Raw genomic sequence first — 19,402 nt, forward strand, 5'->3', positions numbered from 1 at the left:
AATTTCCAAAACTTACTAAAATTATATATATTATATTAGATCAAAATAAAAATATTAAATATATTATAAAACAACCCTTTATATCCTTTATTTCAAATTCCAGTTTTAGTAATAAAATGAGTGAGGTTAAAAGAGATAAAATATCTTGATTCTTAGCCTATTCCCACCTAAATTTCATTACTGCCAAACTTTTAGTCATGTTTTACTGTTTTTCTCTAAAATACCCCTTTTTATATAATGATTGCTTCTTGTATGACTATTTTCAACTCCTTTTAGTCTGTATCTATCTGAACTGACCTGTGACCCTTTTTTAAAAAAATTTAATTTTTTTTTTTAATATATATATATATAATTTCAGAATTTTTAAATGTTTTTTTTTTCCTTTGTCGTTTATTTTATTGTTATTATATAAAAAGAGATCTAACAATTTAATTGTATTATATTGTTGTAATATATTGCCATAATTTGTTACATCTCAATAAACAAATTGTTCAAAAAAAAAAAAAATTATAAAAACACATTATTAAAAAAAGTTGTAAAAATTAAAAAAAAAAAAAAAAAAAAAAAAAAATATATATATATATATAAAAAAAACATAAAAGATGCCTGAAATAAAGGTAAACTGACAATGAAACATAAAAATCTGCTGGTTTAGCTTCATAAATGAACATACACTAGTTGTCTATATAAATAAAGATTACTGAACAAACTACTATTTCAGTACAATTTTGCATTTAATTCAAAGCTACTTCCTGTTCCTTTATGAAATGTACAAGCAATTCCTGAATGAAGAAGAAAATCCTACACCGAACGCTCGCAGGAATGCAATAATCACAGTATATTCTTAGACCTTTGAGCGCGAAAGAAGGAAATATGAGAATATAAATATGATGTTTTAGCCTTGAAAGATCAATCATCAGCCGGGCCCATGTGCTTCGTGCTGGTTTGCTCGCCGTGTGCATCCCTAATGCTTTTCCAACAGCGGACGCTCGAGCTCTCCGACATCAAACGGCTTCTCAAAGCACACAGACTGTCAGATGAAAGCCTGTAGACGACTCGCTTCTCTTTCAAGGTCCCGTCAGCGAGACAAAAGCAAACGTACAGATCTTTACGGCCTGTAACCAGACTGTATACTTTGGCCTTCGAATGAGGAGAAGGTGCGGAGAACTGAAGAGAAGGAAGCCAATGGAAACATGTCATCTTCACTGTCTCCACCTCGCTTGAGTCGTTAACACTTGACATGTGACAGGTACTCTCACGTGGTGCCAGAATGCAATTTTATTTACACCACAGTTCTCTGGAGCGGATGATGACAACAGATCACAGTTTATCATTCCAGCACAATATGAATCCAAACCATCAGCACTACATGGACATAAATATAAGGCATTGCTACAATATTTACATGGCGTTTTCATTATAAAACTGTACAGTTGTGTCAGCAGCAGGAGTAAAACTCATTTCCAAGACAAAAATACAAGCTTATCTAGCCGTAAAACTCTATTTTCTTCAGGTTTCAGCTCCTGATGTGTAGATAAATTAAGGGTAAGTGTTAAAATATATTTTAATAATTAAATAGACACCCATGAATGCATATATATATATATCTTTTTTTTTGGCGGAATTTTTATTATATATAATATTTATACAGTAATGTTACATTCAAATTTTAAAAATGTTTTTTATAATATATAAATATTATGTTGATTACACTTCCGTTCAAAATCCTGGGTCAGTACGACTTGCTTTTGTTTCAAGAAATGAATATTTTTATTCAGCAAGGGCGTATTGAATTGATCAAATTGTTTTCTAATGTTGCAAAAGAGGCATATTTCAAATAAACGCTGTTCGTTTAAACATTCTAATCACCAAAGAAATCTGGCAAACAAAGAAAATATATAATCCAATTCCCACAAAAAGTCTAACTGTTTTCAACACTGATAATAATCAGAAATGTTTCTTGAGCAGCAAATCAAATCAGACTGCTTTCTGAAGATCATGTGACACTGAAGACTAACGTAATGATGCTGAAAATCCAGTTGCACATCACAGGAATAAATTACAGTTTTAAATATATTCAAACAGTTCTTTTATATTGTAATAACATTTAAAAAACCTTACTGACTGAATAAATGCAGCCATGCTGAGCAAAAAAAGACTTTCAAAACATTTTAAAAATCCTGCAAGCTTTGGAATTGTAGTGTACATGAAAATGGTTATTCTGTTCTTTATCAACTATTATTGAGCATTTCCATATTTTTTCCCCATATTGCTGTCATCGGCATTTCATTAAAGCAATAACCAAGCTGCAGTGATTTCACAATGGTTTTAGGAGTAAAAACACCCATCACTGTGACATACTCTGTGGCTTTTTGCTTTACAAAACCCCTCTATGTTAATTCAGCACTAGGCAAACGGCCAACAGACGAACATGTTTGGTGGATAAACGGATTCACGCCAGATCCTTCCTTAAAACGGCTTTGCGGTTTCTGAAAATGAACCGCTTTTCCCCTCTTTCGACGTTTAATTTTCAGAGATTCTCTCAAGCGAACAGAGGGAAAAAGCGCTGACAGATCGGCTGTTGGGAATCCTGGCTCTCGTCTGAGCACCAGCAACCGTCTCAGCGCACTATTACACTTCATTAGGATCTATCATGGGTGTTTTGCTATTTTGATAAGCCCTACAAGAAACATACATCAACGTGTTCATGTTCCTGCGGGCTCTGGATGGTGTTGTGGTTGGAAATGAGATTTATGATTTCAACCTTTGTTCTGGGTTTGCGAAGAAAACCGTCCGAAACGGGTCCCACAGACTCCAAACACCAGCGCTCGAGTCCCTCGGGGACCATAAAACCCATCGAATGACTAGAGACGGACAGTTGAGGAGATTCTGAGGGACATCCAGGTCTTCTTCGTCGCCTGTTCACTTCCTAGACAGAAACAGGAAATGCACGTTCTTCCTCTCGGACCGTGCTTCCCACAATGCACGAGTTCTGTTGGTAGCGGGTCACTGGCTCTCGTCCAAGCTGACGCCCAGCCGCTTCATGACGGTGACTCGAGAGCTGTACTCGCAGGGTTTCTGCAGCAGCTCTGGTTTGGGCTGGAAATGCTCCGTCAGGATCTTCAGGACGTTCTCCAACTTCACGTCCATCTGAAGCACCTACAAACAAAGAGACATTGAGCTGAGAAAGGAAGCTGTTTTGCTGGGTTTTGGGTGGTGCGCTGTAACGGGCTACTGACTAAAAAAACTGTGCAAGGGGTTAATCCACGAACAATCACCATTGTGCTCCAGTAATGCACTTAACCTCAGATTGTTTAACCCTTAAAGAAAGAAAATCAGGCTAAAGTGCACTCAGAGATGTGCGTTTCTCAGAAGATTATTTCTAACAAAACATTATTGTTTACACTGAAGGCACGTATTGCTCAATGAAAAAGAATTAAAAAGACCTTTTGAAGTACATTAAGCGAATCTTGTGGTCGTAATTCTATCATAGAAAATAAATAATAATAATAATAAATCATTTATTTAATTAATTTTGCATTGACATTTGCCATTACTTTTTCATTATTGTAATATTTTTGTTTTAATTTAAATTAGAATGCAACGATTACTATATTGATGTTTACACTTTATAATATATCTTTTTGAATTAAATAAATAATATTTTCTGTTTTCATTTTAATTTTACTTAAATATTTATTCTTAAATTTATATATATATACTTATATTAATAATTTTGTTGTTATTTAATAATTGTATATGTTTAAAAATACACACACACACAAACTTATAACTGAAATAAAATGTTTATTTTGTTTTTATTAATTTTTCTTTCAGTTTTAGTTTTAGTTATTTTAATGCATCAAGTTAAACTAAATGAAAATGTGAAATGTTGCTCTGGTAACTTGCTGGAATAAAATAAGTAACATTTTTACATCAGTTAAAGTTTATTTTATTTCAAGTAAGGACATTTCAGTTTTACATTTTTAATTCAATTTATTCTTAAATGGTTTTAGTTAACTATAATAATTGCATTAAAATGCAAATTGTTTTAATGGTCTTAATGCAAAATAATTTCTTATGAGATACATTGTATTTGCACCATATTGGTTATTCATTCATTCATTCTTATATTGGATACTTCATATGATTTTCATTACTTTCATATTATTTCTTACTTCTTTTTCATTTTCTATCTTCAAGACTTTGACTTTTACAATCATGTAACACTAATTTAAAGGCCTGGACGTGACCTGTGATCTATGACCTGGACGTGCTTCGTAAAATTCACCCAGTCAGGATGCTTTTAAGTATATTTAAATAAATACTTGTATATCCCAAATCAAATGCATTTTGCGAAAAGGTCAGAACATAGGTGACAAGAATAGCACACATCAAACAATATTGTGACATTAATACAAATTCTCAGAAACAACTCTTCATGCATGTGTTTTTCTTTCAGAATGGGTCATTCATTTCAGATGGCTACTTAAAATACCCAGTTTATGAGCCCTCGCTAGTCATCATTTAACTGTCTAGCACACACACAAAACAAAAGCAGGCCGTCAGTAACCTGAAACGCCAACACAAGCCACGTGAAGGTCTGTGCTCAACAGAAACACCGTTTCACTGCGAGCCCACATAAATATAGTTTCATAAAGAAAAGGAGCATTCACTGCCTGTTAGAGGGGAAATATAAATCTGAACCATAAACATGTCATTGATAATCTACGGCATTATCTGCATTCCCAAGCGAGGCGCTGCGCTCAGATTAGGAATTCCTCTGGTCTGTGGAGCCGGAGCACGTTGACCCGTGGAGACCCCAGGAAAAACAACTCTAAAACAGCCACAGAAATTGTGCTTGGACTGCAAATTCACCTCGCAAACTTTAGTGTTTGATAAACTGCTCTGAGAACAGGCCGTGGGCTTGACGTTTTACAGCCAAATCACCACCAATGGAAGCAAGAACAAAAAGCAAAGGTGCTTGTTTTCTCCCGCAAAACTGACGTTTCAAGTGCAGAAAAACCAGTCGTGCGTGTCATCTAACCTATTAATTAGTTATTAAAGGAATAGTTCACCCAAAAAATTAGAATTTGCTGACAATGTGCTGAAAATCAGATTTGGAGAAATGTAGGATTCCATGACTTGCTCAGCAATGGAAGTGAATGGGTGCCGTCAGAATGAGAGTCCAAACAGCTGATAAAACACCACAATAATCCACACCACTCCAGTCAATCAGTAAAGAAACTACTTCATCAAGACGTTTTTAACTTCAAACTATTGCTTCTGGACAAAATATGAATCTGTAATCTGTAATATGCTTCCTCGGGGGAAAAAGTTGTCTTATCTGAATCAGGAGAAAAATATGAACAGATCAAGCACTGTTTACAAGCCAAGAGGGTATAAAGCTCTCTAAACAAGTACACTACCAGTCAAAAGATTTTGAACACTAAGATATTTAACGTATCTTAAAGAAGTCTCTTCTGCTCACCAAGCCTGCATTTATTTGATCCAAAATACAGCAAAAGTAGTAATATTTTGAAATATTTTTACTATTTAAAATAGCTGCTTTCTATTTGAATATATTTTAAGATGTAATTTATTTCTGTGATGCGCAGCTGTATTTTCAGCATCATTCCTCCAGTCTTCAGTGTCACATGATCTTCAGAAATCATTCTAATATGATGATTTTCTGCTCATGAAAAGATCAAAAGATCACCATTTATCTTTAAAAAAAAAAAGCTTTAGTAACATTATTAGCCAGGATAATTTTTTTTGTGGGGGGGGGGGGGGGGGTAAGAATTAATATAAATTAATACTTTTATTTAGCAAGGATGCTTTAAATGGTTCAAAAGTGATGATAAAGACATTTATAATGTTACCAAAGATTTTTTTTTTAGATAAATGCTGTTCTTCTGAACTTTCTATTCATCAAGAAATCTGAAAAAAAAAATTCTACAAAAATTCTTTTTGCAACTTAATAATAATAATGAAAGATTTTTGAGCAGCAAATCAGAATATTATAATGATTTCTGAACGATCATTAATGATGGACATAATGGCTGAAATAATGATGCTAAAATCAGTTTTGAAATCACAGGAATAAATTACATTTGAAAATATATTCAAATAGAAAGCATATATTTTAAATAGTACAAATATTTCAGAATTTTGATGCTTTTGTGTACTTTGGATCAAATAAATGCAGATTTTGTGAGCAGAAGAGACTTCTTTATAAGACATTAAACGTCTGACTGTTCAAAAACCTTTGACTGGTAGTGTATGTGGGAGGATTTTGACGTTGAAAAGGCAACAAGAGATGGACTTTTTTCACTGGAGGAAGTGTTATTATGGATTATGGATTCATATTTTGACCAGAAGCAATGGTTTGAAGTTTAAAACATCTTGATTGATCTGTTTCTTACAAACATGCAGCTTTTCACTTCACGTCATTAACTGGAGTGGTGTGGATTATTGTGATGTTTTTATCAGCTGTTTGGACTCTCATTCTGACGGCACCCATTCACTGCAGAGGATCCACTGTTGCAATGCTACATTGCATTTTCCTCAGCTAAATAGCAGACATGGGGACTTGTGACTTGGTGACTTGGACTCGAGTCGACTCGAGTCGCTATTTTTATGACTTGTGACTTGACTTGACAAAAAATAAAATACTTGAGACTTGACTCGGACTTGGAAGTTAAAGACTCGGGACTTGACTTGACTTGAGACAGGATGACTTGAATGACTTGAGTGTTAATCACATCATGTTTTCAGTTTGAATATAAAATATATACATTATTTTTAAAAATAAAATTGATTACTCAGCTGATTATTCATCGCTTTTGTCGTCAATAATTCGCGCCTAAAAACGAGTGGAAATCGCTAGGCGCGCCGCTTTCTCCTTGTTTTCAAAGCGCTCGGGCAGTTGCGCCCCTGAGGCGTCTGCCGTTGCTAAGCAACCATGACGCGCTCTCTCCATGAAGAGCAAAGGATAAATGGATTTGCAGCACTAAAAATCGCTTGCAGTAGTTCTGCTACTAAATTTATTTCAAAATGGCAATCCATATACAGCTATGATCAGCTGTTCCTTCATCTTGTCTGAGCTTTCAACGTTGTTACAGGAAAGGATGAAGCTGATTGATTGGTTCTTGTCACATGACCTGCGGTGCGCTTGCGGCTCTCTGAAAAGTTGACCGCGTTGCTTCCATTATGAGCGCGCATACCGGTGGCGCATACATGGTGGGATAGGCCACATCGTGCTCGGCTTGCAGACAAGACTCTCTCGAATCTTATATTTTGCAAGTGCAATACCTTGTAATAGAGGTAATGACTTACGGATATACTCTGAGAGAGAGAGAGAGAGTGTGTGTGTGTGTGTGTGTGTGTGAGAGAGAGAGAGAGAGAGAGAGAAACACACTCGTGCTTCACCTGATGAAGGAAACCCAAACTGAGTCTAACTCCAATCACAACCCCAACATTCAGAAACTAATTGACAAAAATCTGAAGTATAATTATGATGAAAAATGAAAAAATGAATTTGAGCTCCAAACCAAACTCCAATGTTATTCGGCCCTAAACAGAACCACAAAACTGGCAAATTACTTATCACTCAAGCAATTAAAAGAAAGACAAATCCTTTTAAAATACCGACTCAGTGATCATGATTTGGAAATAGAGATTGGTAGACATTAAAGATCCTGGCTACCGAGAGAAGAGAGACAAACACTGTGAGCTGAATCAAACAGAGGATGAGAAACACTTCCTTCTTGTCTGTCCCAAATACAGCACTACAAGAGAAACATTCTTCCCACAGTTTGAAGCTTTGAATCCTTCATTCTTGTCTCTAAATGACTCGGAGAAACTACTCTATATACTTGGAGAGAATGAGACGGCAGTCACAATAGCTGCTAAATATTTATACACCATACACACCATACGAAAGGGATAATTTATTGTATTCAACTGTTTTATTTGATATTCTTAATTGTATATAATTACTATTATTAATATTAGAAATATTATCTGCTGCTGCTATTTTTATTGTATTGTATTTTATTGTTATCATATTTTAGATTTTATTCTGTATCTAAATGTTTTGGCAATACTGTAACTCAAATGTCATGCCAATAAAGCAACTTGAACTTGAGGGGAAGTTGTGGCCTAATGGTTAGAGAGTCGGACTCCCAATCGAAAGGTTGTGAGTTCGAGTCCCGGGCCGGCAGGAATTGTGGGTGGGGGGAGTGCATGTACAGTTCTCTCTCCACCTTCAATACCACGACTTAGGTGCCCTTGAGCAAGGCACCGAACCCCCAACTGCTCCCCGGGCGCCGCAGCATAAATGGCTGCCCACTGCTCCGGGTGTGTGCTTACAGTGTGTGTGTGTGTTCACTGCTCCGTGTGTGTGCACTTCGGATGGGTTAAATGCAGAGCATGAATTCTGAGTATGGGTTGGCTGAATGCTTGGCTGAAGGCTGAATGCTTAAATACTTGGCTGAATGTCACGTCACGTCGTGTTAGAAAGAGAGAGAGAGGTGTTCAGAGAGGAGTCTGTTGGATGTTTAGCTGTTATTTGTTTTATGGACTCAATGTTGAAAATGTAAAACATTTCAAACACTGTTGGCAGAAGTGAAAAATAAATAATTTTGTGAAGTTACAATTTTGTTTGATTTAATTTTTACTGAACATAAGTATTTACAATGCAAATCCAAATTATTTTAATTTACTGACAGTTACTTATATCTTGTCTTTTAACTTTATTAAGATCAGATTCTGCAGGTAATATTACAATAATAAGGTGACTTGACTTGGACTTGACTTGACTTACTACAGGACTTGACTTGACTTGACATAACTTGTGACTTGACTTGACTTGACTTACTACAGGACTTGACTTGACTTGACTTGACTTGACTTACTACAGGACTTGACTTGACTTGACATAACTTGTGACTTGACTTGACTTGACTTGACTTGACTTGGACTTGACTTACTACAGGACTTGACTTGACTTGACATAACTTGTGACTTGACTTGACTTGACTTGACTTACTACAGGACTTGACTTGACTTGACATAACTTGTGACTTGACTTGACTTGACTTACTACAGGACTTGACTTGACTTGACTTGACTTACTACAGGACTTGACTTGACTTGACATAACTTGTGACTTGACTTGACTTGACTTACTACAGGACTTGACTTGACTTGACATAACTTGTGACTTGACTTGGACTTGACTTGACTTGACTTACTACAGGACTTGACTTGACTTGACATAACTTGTGACTTGACTTGACTTGACTTGACTTGACTTGACTTGGACTTGACTTACTACAGGACTTGACTTGACTTGACATAACTTGTGACTTGACTTGACTTGACTTACTACAGGACTTGACTTGACTTGACATAACTTGTGACTTGACTTGGACTTGACTTGACTTACTACAGGACTTGACTTGACTTGACATAACTTGTGACTTGACTTGACTTGACTTGCCCAAAAAAAAAATACTTGGGACTTACTTGAGACTTGAAGGTTAAGAGTTGAGACTTACTTGAGACTTGCACATGTGTGACTTGGTCCCATCTCTGCTAAATAGTAGTTAATAGTTTTGCCAACTGGATTTTCTTCTCCTGCAGATGAAATGATAAAATAATAATAATGAAAATAATCATCTCCCCAAAAAGAAGAATTGAATCTCTATGAGCTATGTTCATTCATTGTGCTGATAAGAGCTCTGGGGTTGAGCCGCTGATGAAGCGTTGGCTTGTTTCTGCCGTGTCTTCACATGTCAGCCTGGAGGCTGGAGTGTAGCCCGAGCTTAATATTGCAAAAATGCCTGAAGAAACTGTTAGCGACCAAGAGAAACTTGGTTGGAGCCTCAAAGCAGCTGGTTTATTCACAAGACACTAAAAACACACTAAAGACTGCAGATGTCTGTTACATGCCTGGACTGAGGTCATTCATGACAAGATTTCTGAGGCGTCTTGCACCTGATGTCCATTTTTAGCTGGTAATCTATCTATCTATCTATCTATCTATCTATCTATCTATCTATCTATCTATCTATCTATCTATCTATCTATCTATCTATCTATCTATCTATTCATTTTCTTTCTTTCTCTTTCTTTCTTTCTTTCTTTCTTTCTTTCTTTCTTTTCTACCCACTTTCATTGTTGATTTAACCAAATCCCTGTGCTTTACTTGTTTCATTTATCTTTTTTCACTTCTTTCACTGCCTTCAACTATCCTACAACATTACTCTCTATCTCTGTCTCTCTCTCTCTCTCTCTGTCTCTCTCTCTCTCCCCCTCTCTGTCTGTCTCTCTCTCTCTCTCCCTCTCCCTCTCTCTCCCTCTGTCTCTCTCTCTCTCTCTCTCTCTCTCCCTCTCACTCTCTCTCTACAGTCTGTGTTTTTTTTTTCTTCCTTTTTCAAGCACAAAGAACATACTGTATGTGCCAAGCTTAAACAGACTCATTCATCTTGGGTAAAGGGCGTTTCTGTGCACTCGCTCAGGTCACTAAAACTCACATTCAGCACTTCACACGAGTCAACCTGTGCTGGACGGATGTTAAATGTGTGCAGAAAGATTGTGTGCTTAACTACACTTTAGGTTTTACATTTTTATAAAGCTGAATTTCCATCACGATGACAGACTCCAGGCCGATGCACACACTGAACTTTACTACTAACTGTTACAAGCCAGTTCAGATGAAGTATTTTCAATGCTGGATGTGTGTAACTTTGAGCTTTTGACGGCTGCTCAGACATGGACATGTTTTCTGCCTGTATGGAGGGCTGTGAAGACATGTGATACGAGGACAGCTGTCCCCAACACATGCAGGGACCCCAGACTACACACCTGACATCACTAAACACCCCCGAGTGCATGCACTTCATCTGTCCTTTGAGCATATTCAGCATATTCATACACATATTCATTGGGTTTATTGAGAACAATATAATGAATAGCTTAAAACAAACCACACACATAATGGCCAGCGGGGTTGTGCATCATTCAGAGCTGAGAATCAAGCATTCTGTTCAAATTACAGGTAGAATTAAAAATATTTAACATTTTGAGAATTAAATTTAAATGTCATTTTCAAAGAAAGACTAAATGTTCTTGATAGATAGACCTATAAACCAGGGCACCATGACACCCTCACTAATAAATGTGGCAAATTTCATACGTTTTTGACCTTGTCCCTGAACGAAAGAAGGTCAAAGAATGAGAGAATGAAGAAAGGAGGGAGGCCTGTTTTCTAGAGCAGGAAGTGTGTCAGCAGCACCTGACGCACATGATAAGTATCAAGGTCTTTGCCACGTGCCGCTACACGGCGTCCAGAAGCGTTCCTGGGGGCCGCGGCGCAGCTTAATCTCTCAAAGCTGCTTTTGTTTCTCCGTTTCACTCATGAGGAGTGACAGTCTCATGCAGAACACACACCTCTCACTCACACACTCACCGCTCGCTCTACCGTACATCAGACGCCCGGCTGCACAATGGACAGACAGAGTGAAAACAATCAGACGAGAGGACAGAAGATGGGAGGGCAACCGTAACTTCCAGACCTACAATATACAGATCAGTTGTCAAAGGAAGAGATCACCTAAAAAAAAAAATTATAATAATTCCAACACAATTTGTTTGAATAAAAAAATTAAAATGAGCAAAACAGACCATTATATTATAATCATATAATATACTGACTATTAGGGGTGTAACGGTACGTGTATTCGTACCGGACCGTTTCGGTACAGGGCTTTCGGTACGGTGCACGTGTGTACCGAATGACCGAATGCAATATTTTGTGTGCAGAACATAGGTACATTTTCGTGTTTCCAAAAGAACATATTAAGTGGTGGAAGTCTCCGCGTTCAGCGCAAATCCCGCCCTGCAGCTGATTCTAAGCCGGTGACACACTGACTGCGTGGCGTGAGCGTGGCGTTTCTGCTGCAGGTCAGTTGCGTGACGGCTGCTTCGCGTTTTCTGTGTCTTTACACACCAGAATCGTGCCTGACGCGGCGCTGGCACGCTGCTGCTACTGTAGGTGACATAGAGGGAGACCGCCGACAGACCAGGATCTTGTCTTCACGACTACAATATCTATACTTCATGTTGAACATAAATATAAAGCCTACTGATAAAGGACACCGTCAACAGTATTGACGGTGTTTGACAGGTGCAATATGCCAGTGTGTCACCGGCCTAAGGTTTTCAAAAGGCATCATGCGAGTGTGAACATCACTACAACTAGGAAAAAAACGATTGTAATTCAAACGCAGTTCCCGTCGGCATTTAAACAGACCTTTGCTCTTAATTCAGATCAGTCCAACGCAATAACGAAATCTGAGCAGGTCTAAAAACTGAAACTCTTCATGCTGCACTTTACACTTTGGAAAAGTTATATATATTTTTTTAAATATGAACAGGCCTACACGCTGGGATTGGTAATGCTGCACTGTAATCATAGTTATTTATTTATATTTTTCATTATATTTTATTATATGATATTGGTTTGAGACAGAGTATTTTATTTAGTGGAGAACTTTGCAGCAGTATTTTATTTCTTATTCTTTTTTTATTTTATATATATTTTATTAAAAAGTATTTAAAAAAAGTTTATAGTAATAAACAACCTGCAGTTTAATGTTTGCATTTCTTTCCCTTACTGTACCGAAAATGAACCGAACCGTGACTTTAAAACCGAGGTACGTACCGAACCGTGATTTTTGCGTACCGTTACACCCCTACTGACTATATATATATGGTTATATGATTTATGTGAAGTACAGACTAAAATTTTATTCAGTTTTAACCAAAAATACAATATTGCACAAACAAAAACTAAATTAATTTTAGCATTAGATTAGACAAAATAAAAATTTGAAGACTGAAAAAAAAATTGCATCACATTCGTTTACAAAACACAAGAATCAATGTTTGCTGTGATTTTCAGTAATAACAACTCTTAATTTTTTTTTCAGTATTATTTATTTATTTTTTAATTTCATCATAGCACAGAATTCTATTTATTGTGGTTATCATCCTTTTATTTATTTTTCATTTTGGCACTCATTGGTAACCATTTATATGGAAAAGAGCAGCATGAACATTCTGCACAATATCTTCATTAGTGTCTCATGGATGCACGACGGTCATACAGCTTTACAATTTAATTGCTAATAAATTTCATAAATAATTATAAAGAAACATCAAAATGTTTAAGTAAAATTGAACAAAGAAGTATTTCCTTATCCAAAATTCATTTCATAGTCCCCCTCATGTTGTTCCAAATATGAACTGAAAAAATTATTTTCCAATTTGTAAAGTGAAACAAAGCTCATTGAATTTTCTTTTACGTTTCATTAAAAACAACAAATTTATATATTTCATTATGATTGAAGCACCAATAGTCATACTACAAGAAAAACACAAAGTCTTTAAAAACCACAATAAATATTTGAATATAGTTAACCGCAAACTGAACCTAAAAGCGCAGCATAGAAATAAAGTGCTTATATCAGGCAGAATATATTCACTTGAAGTTTTATAGCAGTGACCTGCAATAAAAATGGTTCAAAATGACGAGAGTAAATTGAACTTGGCCTGATTCTCAAGTCACATTTGGCTGAATGTTTCTCCACGCTCTCCGTCCCACAAAAAGATTTTCGATGGCAACAAAACAGAGCTGCTTCTCCTGGTATAAAATATTCACCAGTAAATCCTCCTTCTCTGTTGACATATTTCAGTCTTTAGATTCTTCTCAGTTTGTAGTTGATTAACGTCATCTGAAAGGATCTTAGGGTCTGTTTAAAGGGGCCAGTAAACATGGGGCCAGTTGGCCCTTTAAACATTTGTGCAGACAGACAGCTGAGCGTCTCTTTAATGGTCCCAGATGGAGGCCGAGGGCAGGCGTGGTCACAGACCCCCTTTCACACACTCTGTATGGGGCGAAGGTGTGTGTGTGTGTTTCTGGCCTCTGAAACTGCTTTATTTACACAGTCACCTCTGAAATGTGTCCACATGGCGAGATAAAGATGAAGCCAGATCTGCACACTATTGTGCGCATGCAAGCTTTCAACTGGAAAGATGGGAATCCCGTGAAAATTAAATATTTTGTATGAAATTATATTTATTGTAGAAAATGTAAATATCTAACTATTTTGCATCCTGTTTAAGGAACTTTTTTTTTTTTTTTTGCAATACTTGTTCATGACAATTAAGCACATATTCACCATCAATCTTATCTATAAAAATAATATTTTCTAAAATATTAAATGTTATATACTTTATATGAAGATGAATAAGAAAAAAAATGAATATGAACATGATGTATATTTATATATTTATATTGAAACAGTGTTATTATAATTTGGGGGCAAACATGCAAAACCTCTTACTAAAAATCTTTTTTATTATGTTATCATTAATTTATTGTGTTAGCTGTATTTTTTTAGCTATTTATACTTTATCAAATATAAATATATATATTTTTTCTTCTTGTGAAGTACTAATTTCTGAAGCTTTGTGAGACTGATTCATTCACTAAAGGCCAAAAAAAGCATTTTCCTCGCTTCAACTCTCTCTCTCTGTCTCACACACACACAAATACACACACACACGCATGAGCACAAGTGTCACATAAACGTGAGTGTGTGTGGACAGATGCAGTATTTTCTTCCTGTGGGGGCTTGTTGACTGAACACTTGTTTCTTTATGGAGTGACAGCTGTTAAACCACACCCACACACTCGACTCCGCCTTCCACCCACCCAGCTACTCAATTAAACCTTCTGTGAAGTCTTTATTAAAGCAACACTCTCTAATTACAACAACTGTCAAACAAAGAGCCAGCAGCACCTCCATACACGTCAAGGGCAGCAGTGATGATCATCAAATACAGTTCCCTGACACCACAGTCCCACAGACTCATCAACTACAAGACCCAGACAGAGCAAAAGGAAACTCAATTACTGTAGGGCCCTGTTTGTGCAGCTGAGAAACGGCTGGCAGAAGTCGCGCCGCGTGTGAGAAGGTTCCCATCATCATGTGAAAGGAAAATCGAATGCGTACGAATGCAGTATTTCAGCATTCCAGTCATGACCAACGTGAACCTCATCCAATCTTTTCTCAAGATGTCAAACTGAGTAGCTAACATGAGCTAACAATAGCATTAAGTCAGCTTAATGTACATTTTAATAAATGCTGACACAAAACTTTATCATTTAACTCAGCAAAGATGCATTTGATTGATCAAAAATGACAATAGAGACATTTATAATGCTGCAAACAATTTCTATTTCAAGTAAATGCGGTTCTTTAGAACTTTCTGTTCACCAAAGAATCCTGAGAAATAAAATGTATCACCCTTTCCAAAAAAGATATTCGGCAGCACAACTGTTTTCAACCCTGATAATAACCGGAAATGTTTCTTGAGCAGCAAATCAGTATATTAGAATGACATCTGAAGGATCGTGTGACCCTGAAGACTGGAGGAATGATGCTGAAAATACAGCTGCGCATCACAGAAATAAATTATGTTTTAAAACATTCATATAGTAAACTAGGGAAGCCTGTTTCTGCCACAGAATTAAATAATAATAATAATAATAAAAAGGCAACTGGGACTTCTTAATCTCAGAATTTGGAACTTATCTCTCGCAAAGTTTATTTTTTTTCTTAGAATTCTGGGTTCATATTTCAAAATTCTAAAGCATTTTCTCAGAATTCCACTTTTACATTTCAAAATTCTGACAATTTTTTCCCTCAGAACTGATTTTATATTTGATATTTTTGACTATATTTCGTAATTCTGAGTATATATTTCAAAATTCAATTTTTGTCTCAGAATTTTATTTATATTACAAAAGTCTGTCTTTTTTCCCATCTGAACTGAGTTTATATTTAAAATTTTAGCATTTCCCCCCAAAATTATGGTTTTATATTTCAAAAATGTTCATAATTCTGATTACAAAATTCTGACATTTATATTTGAAACTTTTGAAATGTTTTTCTCAGAATTCTGGGTTTATGTTTAAAAATTCTAAAACTTTTTTTTACAATTCTGACTTTTTTCCCTCAGAACTGAGTTTTCGTTTTATATTTCGGGCTGTTTCAGAATTCTGAGTTTATATTTCAAAATTCTATTTTTTTCTCAGAATTCTGTTTATATCACAAAATTCAGAGTTTTTTTTCCCATTCTGAACTGTTTATATTTCAAATTTTAGATTTTTTTCCCCACTCAGAATTGGAGTTTACATCTCACAATTATTTTTTTTGTCTGTCACATAATAATAATAATAATAATAATAATAATAAGTAATTATGGCTTATTATCTTACAATCCTGAATCATCTGAGTTTATTTATTGCAAAAAACATTCAAAATGATAAATTAGTCAGAATTTTTTGAAAATTCACATTAAGCTTGATTTTGTTAATTCTCTGTCAGAAATGGGCTTATTCTGGGCTACTTTTAAATTCTAATAATATTTCACAGTATTATTGTTTTTGCTGGATTTTGGATCAAACAGATCCAGCCTTGGTGAGCAGAAGAGAATGTGAAGTTAGTGCTTAAAAACCAATACAACTTGTATGATATGAATGAACCCATCAAGGTCAGCATAATGGTAAACCTTTCTATATGATACTATCGTGATGTATAAGTCACAAAGCTGGAATTCAGATTCCTGCGGTCGATGTCACCTTTCTTTGAATGTAGGGAACTTCCCTGCCGATAACTGTCAGAAACATGAAACTATTTCATCTTTAGATCACAAACAGTCCCCTGAATGCTGCGTTTACTTTCATTCACACTGTACTTCACTCTGAGATCCCTCCAGGTGGAAATGACCCACTAGCCTCTGTCAGGCTCTGTGATGCCACTCTGGGAGCGGATTATTTAAATATGTCATGGGAAAAGATGAAGATGAGCTACCATACTGTAAGTGTGGATAGTGTGGCATGAGAACAGAATGCAGATGAATGAAACCTGACCAGAGGTGATTGAGTTTCACATTTCAGCGCTGCTTTCTCTAACGGGTTCATCCTTTCTTCTTATTTATTTACATCCTGACGCCTTCCTGTTAGCTTCTCTCAATGAACTGCATTGAGGCCATTCACACGAGTCCATAAACATCGAATGAATTAATCTAGAAACACCTCAGTCTTAATATCTGTTTTTATATTTTTGTTAATATTTAGATTTTTATTTAGACTTTTCTACTCTCATTTGAATCTAAGTTAAAGTTTTATTCATTTTGTTGTTTTGTTATTTTTTATTATTATTATTTTTCTTTTTCTTTTTTTTTCTTTTTCATTAAAATTTGAGTTGTTTTACTAAGTTTATGTAAGTTTAATGAAAAGTTTAGAGCTGTTTTGGCAAACAAGCTTAAATAAAATATGTTAAAGTTTTTAATATTTTAAATTTATTCAAATTAATGTTTATTTGTTTCATGTAAATCAAATTAAACAGGTAAAAAAACATAGGGCAGGACAAATTATGTATTTTTTTTATTAAAGATTGTGAATCAAGCAAATAAAAAAAAACAGTTTTTTCAGAATAATCAAATTAACATATATTAGAAAAAAATAGGATTTATTTGTATTTCATCACAACTTTAATCTGCCTTAAGAAAATAGTTATTAACATACATGCAAAAAATTATTCATCATTCTGGCAATAATTGTAACTCATAACCATAAACTGTTGATTTGGGGGTAAGTATTTTGTGATTACTTTTTGGGGAGAAATCAATATGTTTATCCAGCAAAGATGCATTAAATTACTAAAGTGACAGTAAAGACATTTATAATGTTACCAAAGATTTCTAATTCGAATAAACGCTGCACTTTTGAACTTTCTACTCACCAAAGAATCCTGGAAAATAAAATGCATCACAATGCAGACATGTTTCCTGATCAGCAAATCAGCATATTATAATGATTTATAAAGATCATGTGACACTGAAGACTGGCGTAATGATGCTGAAAATTCAGTTTTGACCACAGAAATCAATTGCATTTTAAAATATAATGCAAGAGAAAACAGTTATTTTGAATTGTAATAGTATTTCACAATTTTTACAATTTTTAATCAAATAAATGCAGCCTTCGGTGAGCAGAAGAGACTTCTCTAAAAACATTATAAAGACTTACCGCAGTGTATATGTTTTTATGCACATTTTATTCCACTGATTATTCTCAATAAATGCATTTTTTATTGAGCATTGCCATATTTTTAATGGTACTGTAATTATTTAAAGACAATGGATTCATAATAATGCAGATTCTATACTTGAGTCCTACTGAATATTCTTTTTTTTTTTCTTTTCGGAAATGTGTTACATTACGGAAGTTAATAAAATAATAAAGGCAGTTTAAAAGATTGTAAACTTCAACATGAGCTCTGTCACGTTCCTCTCAGCGAATGCACTGACAGGGCAACACAGGTGACATTAAACCTACTAACAAAGCCTTCCTGCTCAGCATGACACTCCCTTCTTCCGTCCCTCTTTGTCCATTTCCAATCTAGGTCCAGCCTGGTATTTTTAGATTGTGGGTAAACACTAACCTTCCCTCGCCTTCAGCACTGAAAGAACACAGTCAGAGGCAAATCACAGGCCTCTTTTAGCACCGGTGCCTGTTGACTCACTGCGACAGAAATAGAGTCATGAGGAAATAAATACAGGTACCGCATTCAAGGGAGAATTCAGAGGTTTCTATTTTGGATGGCTGTGGAAGAGCGGGACGCTCCGGTGGGTCTCAGAGACGGGCGTATGTCGGATGGGACGTCCCATGGCGAACTGGAATCTCATGATGGAGAATAAAATAACAAGATATAAAATGAAGATCTTGTTCGTGCGGCTAGGGTTTGGTGATTTAAGATGGTCTAGATATAAATACCTGGAAAATATCAGGAAAATGGTCATTAGCTGCTAAATTTGTTTTGAGTGCACAAACCATGGTGGGAAAATAAATGATAAAATAAATATGACATTGAACAGTAGAAATACAGTTATAGTACACTAGGTTTGGGTCAGTATGATTTTTTTTTACGACAAGGCTGTATTTATTTAAAAAATACAGTAAAAGCAGTAATATTGTTTAATATTATTACAATACAATTTAAAAGAACAGTTTTCTACTGTAATATTTTTTTAATGCAATTTAGTTCTATGATGCGCAGCTGAATTTTCAACATATTTACTCTAGTCTCCAGTGTCACATGATCTTCAGAAATCATTGTAATATGCTGATTTGCAGATTATATCAATGTTTAAAAAAAAAACTGTTGTGCTGCTTCGTATTTTTGTGAAAACCTTGATACATTATTATTATTTTTTTTTCAGGATTCTTTGATGAACAGAAAGTATAAAAGAACAGTATTTA

At 35.3% G+C, this 19,402-nt stretch overlaps 1 protein-coding gene across 1 annotated transcript in view; it reads right to left on the reverse strand.

Moving 5' to 3' along the window:
* Nucleotides 1-2,189: 2,189 nt before the first annotated feature.
* kcnq1.2 (potassium voltage-gated channel, KQT-like subfamily, member 1.2) overlaps nt 2,190-19,402 on the reverse strand; it is a 148,109-nt gene continuing 130,896 nt past the window's right edge. The window contains exon 20 of the mRNA XM_059536641.1: nt 2,190-3,159. Coding sequence (XP_059392624.1) covers nt 3,007-3,159 — 153 coding nt within the window. The 3' untranslated portion in view covers nt 2,190-3,006. The remainder of the gene's footprint in view (nt 3,160-19,402) is intronic.

This window comes from Carassius carassius, chromosome 43 (assembly GCF_963082965.1).
Source record: "Carassius carassius chromosome 43, fCarCar2.1, whole genome shotgun sequence".
Taxonomy (NCBI): Eukaryota; Metazoa; Chordata; class Actinopteri; order Cypriniformes; family Cyprinidae; genus Carassius; species Carassius carassius.